The sequence below is a fragment of the Seriola aureovittata genome, chromosome 14, assembly GCF_021018895.1.
Source record: "Seriola aureovittata isolate HTS-2021-v1 ecotype China chromosome 14, ASM2101889v1, whole genome shotgun sequence".
NCBI classification, from domain to species: Eukaryota; Metazoa; Chordata; class Actinopteri; order Carangiformes; family Carangidae; genus Seriola; species Seriola aureovittata.
Genome location: NC_079377.1, coordinates 9,600,338 through 9,619,639, shown reverse-complemented (window position 1 = coordinate 9,619,639; position 19,302 = coordinate 9,600,338). Strand labels below are relative to the sequence as shown.

At 44.2% G+C, this 19,302-nt stretch overlaps 1 protein-coding gene across 2 annotated transcripts in view; it reads right to left on the bottom strand.

Annotated features, from left to right (window-relative positions):
• The window catches only part of mcu (mitochondrial calcium uniporter), a 56,040-nt gene that overhangs the window by 6,806 nt on the left and 29,932 nt on the right, over nt 1-19,302 (bottom strand). For both annotated transcript variants that reach the window (XM_056395389.1, XM_056395388.1), the window contains exons 3-4: nt 2,324-2,387; nt 21-191 (exon numbers count right to left, since the gene is read on the bottom strand). In XM_056395389.1, coding sequence (XP_056251364.1) covers nt 21-191; nt 2,324-2,387 — 235 coding nt within the window. The remainder of the gene's footprint in view (nt 1-20; nt 192-2,323; nt 2,388-19,302) is intronic.

Here is a 19,302-nt window from a genome sequence, read left to right as displayed (position 1 = left end):
TATTGCTTTTGTGTGCATACCCATGGAGTAGATGGCTACCCGGTCGATGCCTCTGTCCTCTGCCTGGAGCTGTTGCAGGAAAACTCCCACACAGTCGCTGAGAGGCTTGAGGGTGAACTGACAGCGCTCTCGCCTGGACGGCAAACTGACTGAGATCACCGGCAGCCCGTTCTGATACACCACTGTCACCTCTGTGAGGGAGGTTGCAGGCGAGAAAATGAGAGTCAGACAAATGTCACAAAAGTAGAAAATGTATGACGACAGCCTAAGGTCTTAACTGAACCATGGAAACGAGCTTTTATGTGCTCGTCTCCCTCTGAATGAAGTAACTGAACATTTAATAAAAACGCAGAAGAAGAAGTTTATTTTGTTTGTTTTGCTCAGCACTAGTTAGTTTTAGCATTTTCTGGATTACCAGCTTTTAAACAAATACAGAATCACAAGTTACTCACTCATTCTTTCTAACTTGAACCAACCCAACACTGTCCACAACTACAGCACCACAGAACATTTTAGGCTCCGATATTCTGACGGTGTTACGCTAAAATCAACCTTCAAGCGGGAGGAGTGTGGTTTGAGACCCAGCAGGGGGCAGTGCAACAGCAGCTCCACCTGTCAGAGGAGTTCAACAACAAAACTGCCAGACTCAGAGAACTGAGGGTGGCAGCAGCCCTGGATTAATGCACATCCTGAACTCAAACACTTCACAACAGCAACAGCATCTCTATTGATTTACCATCAAACACTATGATCAATACTTAAGTTATGATAAGTTATTAAAAGTCAGTTTACTCTTCTGTGACCTCACCATTGTAAACACCGCAGACAGCAACTACAGCTTGGCAGGTGAAACAGAAGCCAACTCAAGAGCTATTTGTAGATCCACTGTGAATTCTGATTCGGTTCACCTCCACATACCTGCTGACTGCTGCTTTGCCAAAATAAGCCCTTGTTAGACTGTGAGTCAGACCCTGAGAATCTATACCAGTGGTTCTCAAAGTGGGTTCCGGGGACCCAACAAGGGTTTTTGAGGGGGTTCCTTGGGGTCCCCAGCAAAAAGGGGAACTATTTATTTTCACTTAATTCCATCCATAAGTAACACAATCAGAGAATGCATGACTATTTTGCTCATGGGTTTCAAACACTTTTTGTAATTAAACATCTAAAAGCAAAAATCCTCTCAGGTGGGGGTCCGTGGTCTAATTTGTGTCAGTTCAGGGGTCCTTGATGTGACATAGTTTGAGAAACCACTGATCTATAGGGCATAATATTGCTAACCTTCTCCTCACAGAACAGTTGTGTCGATTCATTGATGCCAACTACTGATATTTCTTATTCGCATATAAAGTCTAAAAAGACCTCTAAGAGATGCCTGTGTGGTGGGACTGACAATCCAACACACACCTTCAGGTGCACATCACAATGTATTCATCCCTTGAAAGGTTTGGGCTTTTCATAGCAGCGAAAAAAAGAAAGTGTACTAAGGGTTGACAGAATTCACTTCCAACACTATTTTGAAATTGCTGCTCCGCACAGCTTATACCATTATCATGCTGAGTGGCCTCTAATGACAGAGCCATGAATCAACGCAGAGGGCTGCGAGTCCACACACACACACACACACACGGACAGGAGGGAGATCCAAGCTGCTGCCTTGTTGCTGCTGCACCCGACAACCTCTCCCTCCTGCTCAGGACCACTGCAGTGAATCAGCACATCTCTGCTTGGGCTCGCACCAAGAAGTGGTGAAATCATCGGCAGCACAAACTGAGCTCTTTTTTTTTTTTTTGACCATGTTCAAACACAGACACTTGCAGACATTTCATTTCGCTTCTTCCGTCGTTACAGTGACAATATGAAACTTGGCCCCAAGTATCTGAGCTGTCCTCCTCCTGCACCTGTTCTCCTTGTCCTCCTTCACCCTGGCATCACAGGCACATTGCTGAAGGCATGAGGATCCTGTGCCTATCTCCGCTCCAAAGCTACAACTATCAAAGCTTGCTTTAAAATCAAATCAACTTGCTGCTGCCTTCTCCTCTCAGTCCCCCTACCTTTCTCTTCCTCCCGCTCTTCACGCTCGCCATCCCCTCCTGCCTCTCACACAGACGAGCAGATGCTACCCCGAGACAGATTCCATATTAATGACTACTGCCTGTTAACTCCAAATGAGCCTCTCCTGTCTGATCGATGCAGAGTTTCTCAAAGGCGCAGATGTCCTTTGTCTTGAAAGAGGGCAGAGGCTGGATTTGGGGCTTTCTTTAAAAAGGGGGAACCATTGATACGGGTTTTATGGTGTCAGAAATAAACTACTATGAGGACTTACCTTCTGGAGCAGCGGTTGAACACAACAGTCTCTGGCCATGCCATGAGGGGCCGCCCCTCCAAACCTGCAGACAGGAAGAGAAAGGGCAACAACCTGGTTATTCCACATGTACATGGTGCTCTTTTATCAGCCAGTGTGCGACACTCAGCAACATGAGGCTACCCTAATCTACGTCATTCACTTCTCTCGTTGTGTATTTGTGAGACTGACCGCTTATTACGTTACAAAATGGCGTCCTCTGTTCCAGTTTCTGGAAATGTTCCCATATACAGACTGGAGCCACACCCAAGAAGCACGGATTAATGGATCTAACTGATCCAACTGCAGCTTCCCAGCCACAGAAATACTCTACAACGGCCTGACGCATAAAAACACACACACACACACACACACACACACACACACACACACACACACACCGGGCCTCTCATATCCCATCTAAATACACCAGCATCCAGACACAGAAACCACCACTTGGAGAAAAACGCCACAGTGGGAGACACAGAAAGAAGGCAGCAGCCACATGCAGCTTGAATAACAACAGTGTGGTTCAGTATGAATTCCCCGCTTGTGTCACAGTCTGGTGGGAGGAGGGGAAGAAGACGAACGGAGGAGCAGAGCTTGAGGAAACCCTCGTACCTTTTTTTTTTTCTTTTTTCTTCTGTTCAGTAAAGTAGGAGTGTTCATATGCTCTGCACATGTTTCAAATTACCGAGCTCGTCGTGTTTTCTGGTGAGCCACGATCGAGCCTTTTAAAGGCATGAGACGGGCTGTTAGATCCCCTCACACTTACACAGAGCGAACGGGGGTGAGGATGAGACATCAAGCTAGGAAGAGCGCCAGGGGGCAAAAACACAACTTTTCTGATTAAAGTTTTAGTTGCGTGTGCACGCACAAACAAAATATGCCTCTACTGCACCGCCAGAAAAAGACAGAGCTCTGTTCCTCTGCCGAATGGTCCTAATATTTAATAAGTGGCGCCTGGAGCCATGCGATTTGCGCTGTACGGAAATGCATTCACTGGGTATGCAGACACATTACATTCTCCTATGAGTGCACCAGTTCAGTCACTTTAAGTAACCCCTTCTGTTTCTGGAGACACAGGTCATGCTTTCACACAGTCAACAGATTTGACAGCATGGTACTCAGCATCCAGCAGGCCTCAGTCTGATGTACTCGCTCTGTGTACAACTGCTGTAATATCAGATTCTTTTACGATATGCACACACTCGCTGACCCGCACTGAGCTGAATCACAACAGCAGAGATCCAAAGCTCTCACTGCTTCCCTTTTATGACTCTGGACTGACAGTTATGGACCGAAAAGATATCTTAGTGGAGAGCGGGCGCTGTCAGTGCAACCAGATGCTTTCTGAATCTGCACAAACACTATGGATACCCATTTACCAATCACAGCATGTTAATGCTGGACGATCAGCCTCAGAGAAGCAAGATCAAGGCTAGGCTGCCTGCAATGAACTCAGTGGTCTGAATACTAAGGCCACAGTTTATCATTACTCAAGCAGGACAGATATCCTGGCTAACACTGTGATACAGGAACCAACAGAGGAAGTTCTAGTGCTCACAAGGCACTTGTTTTTTTCCGCTGTATGCCTCATGACAGTACGAGGGTAAGACTTGTCTATTGAGTACAGATTCTCACAGCCACTAATGGTCAAAAACCTTGCAAGATTGTACAAAGTTCAAATATAGAGATTTTCAAGACGTTTTCAGTCAGGTTTATGGCATCTGACAACTGTCTGAACTTAACTGTCAAAATCATACTCCATGCCAGTTAAAACAATCACTTTGTGAGTGGACAGGAACAGCAGTGCGTCTACCTGTAGTGTGATGTGGAAGGGATAAATGTCTAGATTAACACAAACTGCGACAGTTAACCACCACTGAGACTTGTGAGCCTGAAAATTGTTCATCGCCACATTAATCAGCGATGAGCACCTTGTCAGCTGTGGATCTCTGCTGCTGCCTCCACGTTTGTCCTCACCAGGATCATACCGTGCAACACTGGCTCCCCACCATTCAGAGGCTCAGCGAGGGTCCCCAGATGGAGGCCCTGCTGAGCGCTCACTCTGCTGGTGTTGACTACTTGTCAGACCGCCCCCCCAAGAGAAAATAAAAACTTCTTGAAAACTCTTTCATATTTTTTCTGATGCACGACATAAACTGAGCACCACCACAGGGAACACAGGGGTGTGTGCACGTGTGTGTCTGCACATCAGGACTGTAAAGATCTTGGTTTGGCACCACCATGCCAGATGGCTGAATGTTGCAGTTAACTCCATGGTGAAATGTGTGTTTCTGTGTGTCTGTGTGTGTGTGTGTGTCTGTGTGTCCTAAATGAGAATACTGATTACAGTCCCGTGGTACCAAGAAGAGCCCAAACAGTGATTAGGCTGCTGATCAGATGAGATGCTGAGGAAGGCGTTTTGGCTGGTCTAGAATAACTGCACAGTCTGCAGAGAGCGGTCCAGCACTTCTTCGCTCATTCATTAACTTCAGCAGCTTGAAGCCAGGAGGAAAGATTTCATCCAGATACCCACAACATCACCGGCACGGAACCCACACACCCCGACACCCGGGGCACCATCACAAACATATGCAAATATGTTTGCCAGCGTGCGTGTACATCCATCTGCGGAGTGACACGTATGTGCCTCTGTTGTGTTTGTAGGTGGCCGGCGATCGTGCGTGCGTGTACGTGCGTGTGCGTCCACCCGTCTGTTCACCAGCCTGTTTGTCAGCGGTAGTTGCAGAGCGACTGAGCAGAGCCCTCCACTCCCCCCACCCCTCACCCCCTGGCCGGCGCACAGCCACTGAAACGCTGCCTGAAATATTTAACAGCGTAGCAACAGTCAATAGCACAGCAACCTTGGAATCAATGTCACACGGCTAAGAGGGGGAGAAAAAGAAAGAAAACGGGCATCGAGGACGGCCGGGAAGATGGGCAGATGAATTGGAGGACGAGAAAGAACGCGAGAATAAATGGAGGGGCAGCAGGGGAGCGATAGAGATAAATGAAGGCTGGAGTAAAAGGGTGTGAGTCCCGAGTGCGCTTGCGTGTCTAACCATGTGCTGCATATACTGTACCCTGCAGCAGACAATCCCTCCCCACTGAAACGTGACTGTGTGAGTGTTTGTAGTGGAGAGGGTGGCTCGGGAGAGAGAGAGAGTGAGAGAGAAAAAAGAAGAGAGGAGGAAAGGATGGAGGGAAACGGAGAGAAGGAGGGAGAGAGGGGGTGATAAAAAAGAGAAAGCTGTGAGAGCGAGGGAGAGCAGGGGGAGGGAGGAGGTGAGCGGTAGACTTGCTTGGAGGGGAGGGGGGCGGGGGGGACTGCTGATCACTGCAGTAAAGGAATCCCTCGTCTAGAAAGGGGGGTTGCCCCTTTACTTCACCCTCCCACCCTCCCTCCTCCTCCTCCTCCATCTCTGTCTTACTCACAGTGAATCCTGATGTGCTGGTTTTGATCTTCTCGCAATTCTTATCTGCACTGCGCTTTAACTTCCACTGCATTTTTATCATGCCCCCCCCCGACCCCACCCTTGTGCACGTGCACATTTTCCTTAAATTAAAAAAAAAAAAAAAAAGAAAAAAGAAAAAAACACTCCTCAATTTAAAATCTTTCTCAGTGGAGTAAATGCACTACAAGCAGGGAGCCAATAGATTACAGAGGATATACTGCAGGAGATGAAAATAAATTTGATACACTAGAGAAAATATAAGGCTGTTAGTGGCAGCCCTTCCCTCCTCTCACATAACGTAGTAACTCAATGCAAAAGATATGATACTGATCTGTAGTAAAGATGAATCATCCTCATACAGTATGACTGTAACACAGACGTGCCAGGTTTCAGGAAAAAGGGTAGGAAAATAAAAACCCCCACTTTGCATTCATACAGTAAAACCAGGGGAGGGAATTCGACACACACAACCTTTGAGAGGGAAACTGCTGCAGCTCTGCCAACTATCAATATCTCCCCTACGTGCAGCCGCTTCCCTTTGCTGTGTTGAATTCCAGCAACATAATGGCATTCTTGTTCTCATTTCAGTCCAGATTATGTATGAAATTTGCAAGATTTATGAGCCTCCTCCTCTTCCTCCTCCAGCTCAAACACAAAGATTCATAAACTTGTTAGCGGAGCTGCTTTGAGGGTGGGTTAAAACTACTGCCACTGTTGTTCAGCCCAAGAAAAACTTAAGAAACAGAGAGTTATTTTTGGAGTTCTGCGCAAGCGTCAAAATGTATTGGGTCTTAAGTTAATTTTAATTTTACCCACAGTGCTTTCCAAACATTTTTCATCAGACGTACCCCCCACCGGCGCCACCTGTCATGTTTACAATGTGCTGATTTCCACTGATCCTAAACCGGTTGTTACTTAAACCTAAACATAAAAGTGAATATACTGTTGGCCTACAATACTGTTTTCATACATACAGTCTAAGCTGTCAATTGAGCTATTCCACCATCTCTCCACATGTATGGCCCGCTGCTTCTTTTAAGCTTTGTGGTTGTGGCTGGATCGGATCTGAACACACAATGACACAGCAGTTTAAAAAATCTCTTCTTCCTCAGAACACATCCTTTCATCTTCTGCACACCGCAGGGAAATTCTGGGTGCCAAGCATAAATTGTGTGTGTGTGTATGTGTGTGTGTGTGTGTGTATGCCGGTGTGTGTGTGTGTGTTACAGACACCCAGCACAGAGGAATAATGTCTCTGATATAATTCCCATTTCATGGTGCCCCTCTGAGGGAGTGGGAACCTTTGTCATTTATCTACACAATGACTGCATCCATCTAGGTGGTAATGTGCTGTCCCGGGCCTCGGCTGCAGACCGGATAAGGCGGGTAGTCCCACAAAGTCATTCATAAAATCATTCATGGATACATAAACTCATGCATGTCAATAGAAGTTATACTATATACTCATTCAAGGCATGACTGCACACATGCAGCTTAATTATCTTTTAATGTTGCTACTTATCAAACATGCTTAAGATCTTTTTTTTCTCCTTTTTTTTTTCCAATTCCCTTCTCTGGCAGAAGTCATAACGTGTGGCTAGATTTACAATCAAAGGAGCTGGGATCAATTCCTCAGTGGCTCAGTCGTTTGATAAAGGCTGGGGTCAAGGAGAGGTGGCGGTGCTCCATCATGCTACCATGACAGACAAAGCTATAGGAGAGTAGCATGGGGTCAACGTGGAGGTCAGCGGGAGGTCACTGTGTGTAGAACGACAGTTCGTGATGGGATCCATCAATATGAAGCCGATCTGGAGGAAGGGGACAGACAGGGGCCAGGTAGTGAAGGCACCCTGCCTTAAGCCAAGAGATGTACCCGAAAAACCTTGACGGAGTGTGGCAGAGGGGCGAGCACGTTACCCATGATACACCCACCTACTAGGACCGCCAGTGAGCTGGTGTAAACAATACACTCTGAGCGCTATATCACTGAGCCGATAAGAGCAGTGTTTTCAGTACAACCCCAACCATTAGCTGTGACATCCTGCTGACTCAACTTTGAGGACTATTTCCTTGTGGATTGTTGGGTGTAGGTGAATGAGGTTTATGAGCTATAAAATTGGAAATACGCTGCGTCTTCTATCTCATCAACTGACGGAGGGGAATGTGTGTGTACGATGCTCTCATTCATTAACCCAGTGAGATGTCTGAGCTTTGTTTTTTCGTATCCTTCTGTTTCTGTCTTTATTACTCTTTTATAGCACATTAAGAGGCTGCTGACTGTGACTGTCTTGTTCTCATTTACAGTGAAGTGCTGTATTTTTTTTTTATTTTCTCAGAGAAATAATTAAATATCAACTAAATCAGACGAAAGCACCATTTATAGGATTTTTATGTTTTACTTGATGTAAGCTTTTTTTTTTTTTTTTTTACAACCTTACGAACAACGGAAGCAAACTGCACAGTCAGACACGTTCTTAAATATCTGTTTGGGTTCCCGTCTTGACAAATAAGCAGGGGCCTTGAGTTGAAGAATCAGAGCTGAACACACAAAATCTTTGCTGGGACACTCCTGACTCATCACACATTGAGGAAGCTGTTTGTAAGTTCTCTCTGCCGCTGAACGTGTTTTCTTCCCAGGAGCGGGTGGCGGTGATCGTCACTTGACAAGAGCTTCGGCCATCGTTGCGCTTACAAGACAAGAGTTTGTTATACACCCTGTGAGCAGCGCTACGTTTTCAGGGCAGATTGGAGGCTACTGTGAGTCGCTATCAGAAAAATGTCAGGACGGGCCAGGGCTAGGTGGTTAGCGTGCTAACTTCAGCAGAGGAAAAGACGTGATAGAGACAGGAGTTTCCAGCTCTGGAGACAGCTCTTGGTGAGTAAAGGAATGAAGTTTGGTGCTGAACTCACAACGTTTTCTTTAAGACTGACAGCTGTTGATGCTAATGTTGGCTATGTTGCAAAGCTTTTCATAACTAATTAATGTTTAGAGACTAGATATACATTTTTTTTTGCTTCACTGGTTCATGTTTTTGTATGTGAAATGCCAGAAAATGGTGAAAATATCCATCGTAATTTCCTAGAATAACAATATAAACGAAAGAAAAACAGCTAATTCTCACTCTTGACACGTTCAAACCAGAAAATGTTTGGCCTTTTGTCTTGATAAAAGGGGAATAATCGATTATCAAATTGTTGTTGGTTTATTCTCTGTTGACAAATCAATTTATAGACTTAGATGCAATCTCTGGCCTGAATTCCCTCACACTGAGGGAAAGCATATTAAACAGGACAAAACAAAACAAAACAAAAAAAAAAAACTTTCTGGCTCCCATCTAAAGGGCAAATTGTGTCAGTGCAGTATAGCTGATGAGTCCAGTTTTCTATCTCACCGCTGCGCTTCATGTCACCTCCTCTCTCTCTCTCTCTCTTTATCTCTCTCTCTCTCTCTCTGCTCCAGGGGCGAGGTCCTGTACACTCAGCCCCTCGCAGCCCACACCTCCCCACTGTGGGGTTAACAAGTCGAAAAAAGCACAGCTGCGACCGTTCCAAGGCACTCACAATCCCCTGCACGCACACACACCCACACTCTCCGTCCTCTCATAAATACAGACAAAGCACACATTCACCTAGATAAGGCGGGCCACTCAGCAATTGCTACAGAAGAAAGTGGATTTAAGTACAGTGTGACAATAATCACTCTGTCATTTCTTCTGCCTCAGCGCCGGCGAGCTTATGTAACCAAGGAAAATGCTGCTTTTCCTCTTGGCTGTGTTCCTCGCCTGGTAAAAACCATTAACAGATATGAAATCTGCAGCCACATTCTTGAACGCCACAGTATTAAGTAATCGCCGCTCACACACTGAGAGGGAAACCGTGACAAAGCACAGCGCGCCCCACGAAAGCCCATACCAATCTGATCTCTCCACTGCAATGCAGAGTTGATAGTGAAAACAACCTTCCCCCTGATTAGGCAATTTCAAACATCAAAACCTCACACCAGTTACGGCACGATATAAATAATTCCGGCTTAATCCTTCATTCCATTTCAATAAATTGTCTTTCATACGGTGGACATGCTTTGATTAATTAATCCAGGCTCATGGCATGTTTAATCCATGGGATAAGATCTGAGCTGTGAATGAATCCGTTTCCATAACACGTGGGCTACTTCAGAAGGGCCCAGCTTACCCATACCACCCTTGACACCACCACCACCGCCGCCGCCGCCCCACACCTCCTTGAAACTAGCAACACTGGAACCTGATGCATTATTAAACAGCAGTGCAGGCTTTCACGCCTTAAGAGTTTAGAAGACAGCCATCGGTCGGCCATTGTGCCTCTCGGCTACGCTCTCTCGAAGAATTTGGTCTGGCTGAGGAGCAGCATCTTCCTCGGGTCACTTTTGAGATCGGGTGCGCTTCAGAATTTGAAAACGGTGTGCACAATGAGGATATATACAGTATGTGTGCAGGTGCAGTCCGTCTGCAGGCAGTAAGACCCTCTTTGATTTGCTCATACACCAGATGGCACTAGCTGCTTGTGTCAGGGTTAATTTCAGTGCAGGTCACGCAACACTCTGCCCCTCACCTGCTGTGGCAGATTGGAAGAGGGAACTTCTCTTCGCACTCCTTTTCTCGTCCTCACTTTAACCTCTAGCTTTATCAGGTTTTTCCCTCTCTGGAAAGTAAATGAGACCCGGCTGATTCATTCATAGAAATACATCTAAGGAATGCATGCAAATCCAGCCTTGCACACGTACACTGCGTGCACACACACACACAAGCACACACACTAGCCGTGATTTCACTGGAGGTTGTGGTGTATGAAAAGATATTGACCTGCAGCTCCTTCACATCACCAGAGGTGGGCAAACTCACAACTTAATTACTTGAGTCAAACTATAGATACTCCTAGAATTTACTCCAAAATTTTTACTTGAGTTAAAGTACTGGAGAACTTGCTTTTAAAAATACTTGAGTATTCAAAAGTACATTTTTTCAATGTGAAGCCATTGTTGTTTTGTTCCACATTTATAGAACCTAATGATCCTGAAACAACCCATTGAATGAACTGACCGTAGAACCCTTATAACAAAAAGGACAGCTATTATCGTTTTCTTTTCTTTTCTTTTCTTAGGAGGTGATGAAGTTTGGTCATGGTAAACGCAGCAAACATTTAAAATAAAGGGAATCTAATATTTCAAACACGGACTTACGATAAGTAACATTAGTGCTCTGCTGAAGAATCTTCTGCCTCATCCTTATCTAATGTAGCCATCATCAAGACACTGCCAAGTTCAAACTGAGCTGTTCAAACATGCAGCAAACACAGCATGACTGACAGTGTAGGAGTTGGCTGTGATTGTTTTTTTTCTCCTGTGACGAAGACAGGTATGGTCTATCACATTTTCAAAATAAAAGCTGCTTCAAAGTAACAAGTGCTTCATAGAAATGTAGTGGAAAAGTAATATTTGTCTTTTAAGTGCAGTGGAATAAAAGTCAAATGTTTCTAAAAAAATAATAATACTCAAGTAAAGTACAGATACTCAAAAAAAAAAAAGCACAGTGCTCAAGTAAATGTACTTTGTTACTGTCCACCCCTTCACATCACACATATCACACACTGATCGATGCTGCTGAATTCTCTTCCCACCACCAGCAGCACACTGAAAGCCTTGCTGTCCATCCATACTTCCCACCATTATAGTTATCCTCTTTGCAAGAGAGGAGAGCTACATTTTTGCACCACCACTTCACACTGTTTTTGGATGCATTAATTATAGTGGAAGGCAAAGCACTTGTTTTGAACTGAGAAATGAAGTACCTCCCATTCGTTCTGTCTTTGACAGCGCAGTGGTCCTCTGTGACCACTTGCTCCTGCTGAAGCTGCTTCGGGCAACGGAGAAACAGAAGTGTTCTGCCAAGGTTTAAAGGGAAATCTCAATGTTTTCTCTGGTGTGAGATATAATTGGTCCATTAAAGGAGGCACAAAAAACAACTTTTTTGATGGATTCCTGTGGCAAAAACGTTCCCTTCAGTATTCAAAGTTCATGATCACGTTTATCAAAACCCACACTGAATAAAATATCATGTTCAGAGCACATGCATTAGTACTAGGTCATCACCAATTTATCTCTCATCTGTGATGCTGAAGGGCACAAGATGCTCTACTTTTTCCCTTTCCTGCTTCATCTCTTGCCTCGCTTCCATAATCTGACCCCCAAGTTATGTTCGGGCAAAGAGCCAAATATACAAACTTTGTACCTTGTAACTCATCTTACCGTGCTAAATGAACATATTTATTCTGTTTGCAAAACAGGTTTCAACAGCTTGGGATGGTGCGTCAAATAAAAATAAAAAAAGTTCTCTGGTAACTTCTGTAAATTTAAGTTAGCTATACATCCTTTCCATATTCCTTTACAAAAGCTTACTCTATAAAGACTTACACAGCTGGCTATCAACCGTGTTCACCTTCCAGTTAATCTAAAGTTTTGAGTATCTGAAAATGTACAAAGCTTTTCTCTGGGCTCTTTTCAGTTGAGAGACTGACTAATTAAATGTCAGCTGAGACAAAACATGCAGGAAAACTCAACAATGAAATGTCACATTTGAATTTCAAGGCAGCCAGGCGGTTATTAATCTTGATTGAGGGGGCTTTTTTTGGCCCTTCGTCTAAGGTTTGAGTAAAAGATGAGGTGAAGTGAAATTTGTTTGAGTAATAGGCCAGACCAGTGGCAAAGCTTTGCTTTAACCTACAAGCGTTAGAGCTCTCAACCTGGGCAGACTACAGGATGGAAGAGAGAGAAGGGTACACAGCTCAGCATGGGTCTGTGTTCTCAGTTAAAGCGATGTCATAATTTTATCATTTGTAGGAGTCTCTTTTCATAGAAGAACTATTAATACATGTTCTCCCTACACACTGAGAACCACAGGAGGATCTGAAGGTGTAATAACCTGCATCTTGTTAGTTAATTGGCAGTTGCTACCATAAATGGTCAAGAAGCAGACTGCATGTTTTATTTCCCCGATGCAGAGCTGACCCTGGATACTTGTGCCTCTGCTCTCTTGGAGCATGCGGGGTGACATTCGGAGCAGCGTAAAGTATCTCACACACTACTATGAATTCCTCCTGAAGCAGCAGCTGTTATTTATGGAGCAGGCCCTGGGAAAGCTCCCGTTGAGGAACTTTGACAGTGCTCTCCCATCAGGATGTCTTTCCTCTGGCCTTCCATGCTTTGAATACGACTTGGACTGTGAAGACTCACACGCTAAGAAAGCATGGCTACAACTGCCCAGAATATTATTGCTTGATCCTACCGAGCTCAGTGTTCAGCTTTCAATCTGCAGCACAGCCTCATGTGTGGATGGTCCATGGAGTGCACTAGAAAGTATGAAAATCCACAGCATTGTAACACTCTGCCCTCTTGGCTGCGTCAGCGAGTCCGTCTGAGTTTTCCTTTGCTGCGGTCCTCATGGACATATGGCATGCACACATGCCAGATCCAGAACTGGGCTAATGAATGCAGACGCAGACTGGACCAGACACTGCTGAAGGAGCTGAGGGGAGGCTGCAGCACAACAACTGACTCATACAGAGCACAGCCACACACAGCTCACTGCATGTGGCCTTTTCCTTTAGCAAGAGCTTTGATTAATGGCCTCAAATTTTTCTAACTACAATGATGATTGTTTAGTTCAGAGCTACAAGAAGCCCTCAGTGCGACAGCGGGGCAGTCACTTTCACTACCTGACCCACTGCTAAGCCAGGAGTGGGTGTGGGCTATCATATGCCTCCTCTACGCAGTCACCAGCTGTGCCTTTGACACGACAGGAGTTTCAGTGGGAGAGCGTAACATACATGGAGACTAACGCTATCTACCTGGCTGGAGGCATCACTGCTTACTGCTAAACCCTGGTTTCTGAGATGTCATGTCAATGTTTTACATCTACATCACTGTACTATACATGCTTCCCCTGTGTGTATGGTCGACAGAAGGAAAAAAAAGAAAATACAATACAAACAACTGAGCCAGTTGCTGCTTGTTTGGAAAAAGGAGTGGAAACTAAGTGGAGGAATGTTTCACATTTAAAGCCAATAGTACGGCAGTATAAATGCTCTTCCACAGCAATCAATATTTACAGATCTGTGTCACACAGTAGCAGCAAAAAGTATATTTATGGTTCCTTACAGTGAGAAGTAACGTGACTTAAGACCTCAACTTCTGATGCTGACTGGTCTCTATACATAACTCCAGACAAAGTCATCTACCCATAAACTATGACTTAATTTGTAATTTCAGAACAACTCAGAACATGTGCAGCGTGAATAGAGTTTGAGACAAGTCGCACTGTGCACATGCAATAAAAACAATAAATGATCCGAGTAAATCAAATGAATTGGTGCATTATACCAGTCATACTGACTAATGATGACAGAGGAAGGTTGAACTCAGTGACTTTACAGGGGACAAGAAGAGGAAATATTTTCAGCGTAAAAAGTAATATCACAAAGGATTTGTGCACCATAAAGTCTTAGTTAAGGGTGTGTGTAGGAAAAAAAAAAAAAAAAAAAAGAATCATGCACGCTCTTCAATTCAATCTCCATCTCACTTTATGACCACAAATTTTCCGTCCTCAGACAGTTTTCATACTGTGTTAATAAAGTGAGTGTGCAGAATTCTTTCAAAAATATCAATAAAAAAATAAAAATAGTATAAATAAAAAAATTTGAAAATCATATATAGTATTGTATTCATTTTAATGAACGCTATTCTTTTTACTATTTTTAGCACGGCTAACTTAAAGGTCTCATAGATTCTATATTAATACTGTGAAAGTATCAAAGCGCTCAGAGAAATGCACACAGCCTGTGTTCAGAAACTCAGCCTTAAAACGAGCCGTCAGGACTTCTGTAAATTTGTGATGTCACAAAAAAATCAGTCACTGCCCTCAGCCATGCCCCAAACACAGCCTATCCAGACCCACCATCCAACCTTGCAGGATTTGAAATCTCTGAGTGTCAGCCAATCAGAAGGCTAAGAGTCTCTCTTCTGATTGGCTCACCGACCTGCTGTTACTCCAGAGAGAAGCCTGAGAGAGGAGATGTAAACTACACTAAACTACTACACTGAGATGGTTTTTAGTACATAAAACCACAAATATATCTTCTTATGGATATCAAAACTTTCAAATAAAACAGTGTAAAATATGGGACCTTTAAGGCCCAGTCACACCAGCATTGAGCATCGAGGTCAACTTTTCTGAACGTCAGAGCTGCAAGAGCTGATCTTTGAGGGAACTGAGAGCTGAAGAGTCCAAAACAGAGGAAGCTAACAAAACTTATTAGGTGTGCTGAACATCCACTTTTTACTTAACGTACCTCTGCCAGAGTACAAACAGCCCCAATAAAAGAGGCATCAATTTCACACAGATATGAGACAGAAGTAAAAGGTTGAAGAAACTGGCAGAGTCATTGTGACTGACCTACAGTAGCATGTTCCCAGCTAGGCCAGACTGTTAGGGTGCGGCTTGCCAGCTACAGTAGATGGAGTTGCCACCACGTCACCTATTTTGTGAGCACGACAAATGACCTACATTCCTACAAAGACGCAAGGTCTGGGATTTTTTTTTCTTTTTCTGGTGGGTCCTGTTTGTCGAGTTGTTAATAACAACAAAAGCTTCACTCCAGGCCATTCACAACAGGCATCAAAAATTCACAAGTCCTGTGCCATGGGGGCCGTGTGGTGAGCAGCTCGCTCTCACGCGGACTTTGGATAGTTTGCAGAAAGTGGGCCAGAGTCTGTGAACCCTCTATCATTCTGCCCACCTGCAGGGCCAGGGGAATGGAAGTCACAGCAGTGAAATGAGCAGACAGTCTAGCTTTCAGATCTCAAAAGGGGGGTTCTGGGCGGCGTCTCGTGCCATGCGATGGTCCCTGCTCCACGAGCTCTGGGAGTCATGACAAACAATCGTCGTGACTCACAGACCACACAAGACTGATTACACTGAACAGTTTCAAGTAAAGTCAGCTGATATTAATGGCGCATGACGCTGCACGGCTGTCGGCGGATTTGTTAAAGATTGCCCCAATCGTCTCACATGGCCTCCAGCTCTTCCTCTCATCTCTGCCCTTTCATCTCCCCCTAAGTGACATTATGACCTAAAATCGAAGTGAGCTAGTCAGCCTCCCTAATGCTCTGACAATATAACGCGTCTCCATATCTCTCCGTCCTCGTGCTCCCATTCACAATATCTTAATCCTCATCATCATTGTGCCGCCTTTCTTCCTCGATTCCAGCTGGAATGTGATTTGATTCTCCATTTTTTTCATTGGCCTCCTCCACCGCTTGAATCACCCCTCCCTCCCTCCCATTGCTATTGTCCCTGCCTATTTTTCCTCTCTCCCTCACTGCAGGATCCAGTCTAGCTTGGATGTTGGTGAATGAGCTCAGGCAAGGGCATGTATAGTCTCTCCATCATGTTGCTTCCCACAGCGGACTAACCTTACCTTCTCCTTCCAAGATAATTCAAGTGGCTTAAGCTCGTTTGAGGCAAAAACATCTTCCTCTTTTTGTAACAGATAGTAATAATGTGTACGCTAAGTTATTCTCAAAGGGCTACAATTACTACAAATTAGAGGTTTAACAGCGTCAGTAGTAGTGTAATCGCTGTCTTTCTGAGAGCAGTTCCTCACAGCATCACCTCTGGCAAGCTGCCACACACAGCGTGGCCCCAGTTTGTTCACTGGTGTTGACTGGAAGAAAGAAAGCCTTTTGATGAATGATCACAGCTAATGTGTTACTTGGATTATTTGCTTTATGTTTGCATATTACTACCCCACCACACATGATACTTTATGATGTAAAACATCAACTCTGAATGTCATTCACACACATGAAAAAGCCAGTGCTTTTCTGTAGACTCATCATCCTGCAGATGTTCGACATCGTCTCATTTATACGCACATAAATAATCTTGTCAAAATAGGATTACGGCAGTAAAGCTAGGTAGGGTGGAAGCTACTGTAGTCTATGTATATATGAGTATGTGATAATGCTTCCGAGACCATTTCCAACATACGTCAAAACATGCCAAAGGCAAGTCATTCATCTTCAGATTTCTGCTTCACACACAGTCGCTGCTTACATCAGTACATGATGCCTGGGTGGCACATTTACATTAAAGAAATTACTTGCTTCCATTTCACACCCCTGAGCTTGCCAGGAAATTTATGTTTTCAGGCTTGTCCTTTAACAATATAACAAGACTTATAATCCCTGGGAAAAAGAAGGCAAAAAAGAAAGCTGACTAATAACACAGCTATGCGTGGAATATGATGTTCATTACAATAGAAAGAAGCTTCTTGCTGTGAGGCGACAGTGCTAACCACCGCGTCACCGTGCCCCCGGCAGACTGGGGCCTTTCTGTGTGGAGTTTGAATGACTCCTCTCGCCTGTGTGGGGTTTCCTCCAGGTACTCCTGCTCCCTCCCACAGTCCAAAAATATGTACGTTAGATTAACTGCCGACTCTAAATTCCCCGTAAGTGTGAACAGTTGTTTGTCTCTACATGTCAGCCCTGTGATAAACTGGCAACCTGTCCGGAGTGTACCCCGCTGTGACGGCCCTCTGCCTCTGCTGTGGCCTCTATGGTTGTCTTGTCCTTGGTCGCCGCCTGTGCTTCGTCTCCCCTCAGGTCCTGGCGGCGGAGTTAGTGTTAGTGCAACTGGCTGCACCTGGCCAAGACCATCCATCCTCATTTTCTCTCTTGCAGTGCAAATGGGAGACGGAGTTTCTTTTGTTTGGTTTGGTTATACATACAACACCACCCTTTGATACATCCACCCACCAACACTACTGACCATTTCATACATGTAGTTGTTGTATTTGCCTCTTTCACGTGAAAAAATGTGATGTGTTCTTTTATTTCAAGTACAATTGTGTACATTTCCCTCCTTTTGTCGTGGCCGGGTCGAGACAAATTAGGGGCTCATCCGCCTTCGGCAAATGTGAGCCGGGACTGGCTCTAGCACCCCCGCGACCCTAAAAGGATGAGCAGTATGGCTAATTAATTAATTAATTAATTAATTAATACAATACAAAGTGGATGGGAAAAAATTCAACAAAGTCAAATAAAAAGAAAAAACTAAACATTACAAAAAGTTAAGACGCACATAAACATCTAATAGTAGACTATAATGCTTTGATGTCATCGTGCTCTGAGTGTATTTATAGTAATTAGGTGCACCAGTCAGAAATCATACTCCTACATATTCTATAGCCTGTCATATCACCGTTGTGCTCCAATGACTAAGAAAGGTGCCGAAACAGTTTAATCAGTAAGTGTCTTCGTTAATAACTAAAATAAAAGCTTTGGATATTCTTCAGTCTTCATCATCAGTTAAGTGCATAAAAGCTTGCATCAGACAAATAAATGTGATTAATATGACAGTACTGATACCGTTAATGCTCCATTTAATAAGATTTCATCAGATGTTTGATGACAGGGACAGTTTTATCTGCAAGGCTGTTAATTTCTGAATAGCAGCACAAAACTTACAGGCACGTTTCCAGCATCACTTTTAAGCCGAAGCATCGGGCTGCATCAACTCCACATGCCGTCGACCAAGATTCACCCACATGCTGGTTGTATTGCCGCAATACATGACTCAATCATGGCAAAAATACCGTTTATTGTCATGACTTCAAACTGAGAATGTGGTGCTAGAAGGGAAATCTTCAATGCGGTATATCATCATCATCCAAATCACATTTCTTAAGTGAATTGATCCCCCCCCCCATCCCCACCGAGCATCACACATTGATGATATCGATGTGTAAGAGGACCTGAGTGAAGACTTTGAGTCAGTCCACCAGGTAGCAGTTTATCATGAACTCCTGCTTGTTCTTTTAAGACTAGCATTAACTTTTACACGGCAGTGATGAGTCGCTGAATTCAGGGCAGGTAACAATCAATGGAGGTTTAAGATGTGAACATCGATGGGTTTGTTCAAACTGATAACTGAGGCTTTGGCAGAAAGTCTCCAGAAGGAAATCTGCTTTCTTCTTATTGACCGTGTGAACAATCGCAGAAATTCAATGATAATTTGTTTCATAAAGAATTATAGTGACTTAACATTATACACAGGTTAGTAGAGACTGTCTTTACACAACGTTAACCATAGATGTACTGAAACCTAGCTTTGAGAGTGATGATAATATCATTTGGGACCTGCAAAACAGTCCTCTTCACAACCTCATTCTTTATATCTCGGCTTCAATATTTCGTAAAATCCAGGACGCCTTCACCCTGCAGACACATTGTCTGAAAATGTAAACAGAAACAAAAAATCTCAATACAAATCATGCATCTGCTCATGCAAGGCGCTAACACAGCACAGAGACATACACAAAAAGATCAATAACGTAATTAGGCACAGTGATGGTATCACAGTCTTACAGGTGGTTTTAAGCTTTACTAAGCCGACCGGCATCTGTGTG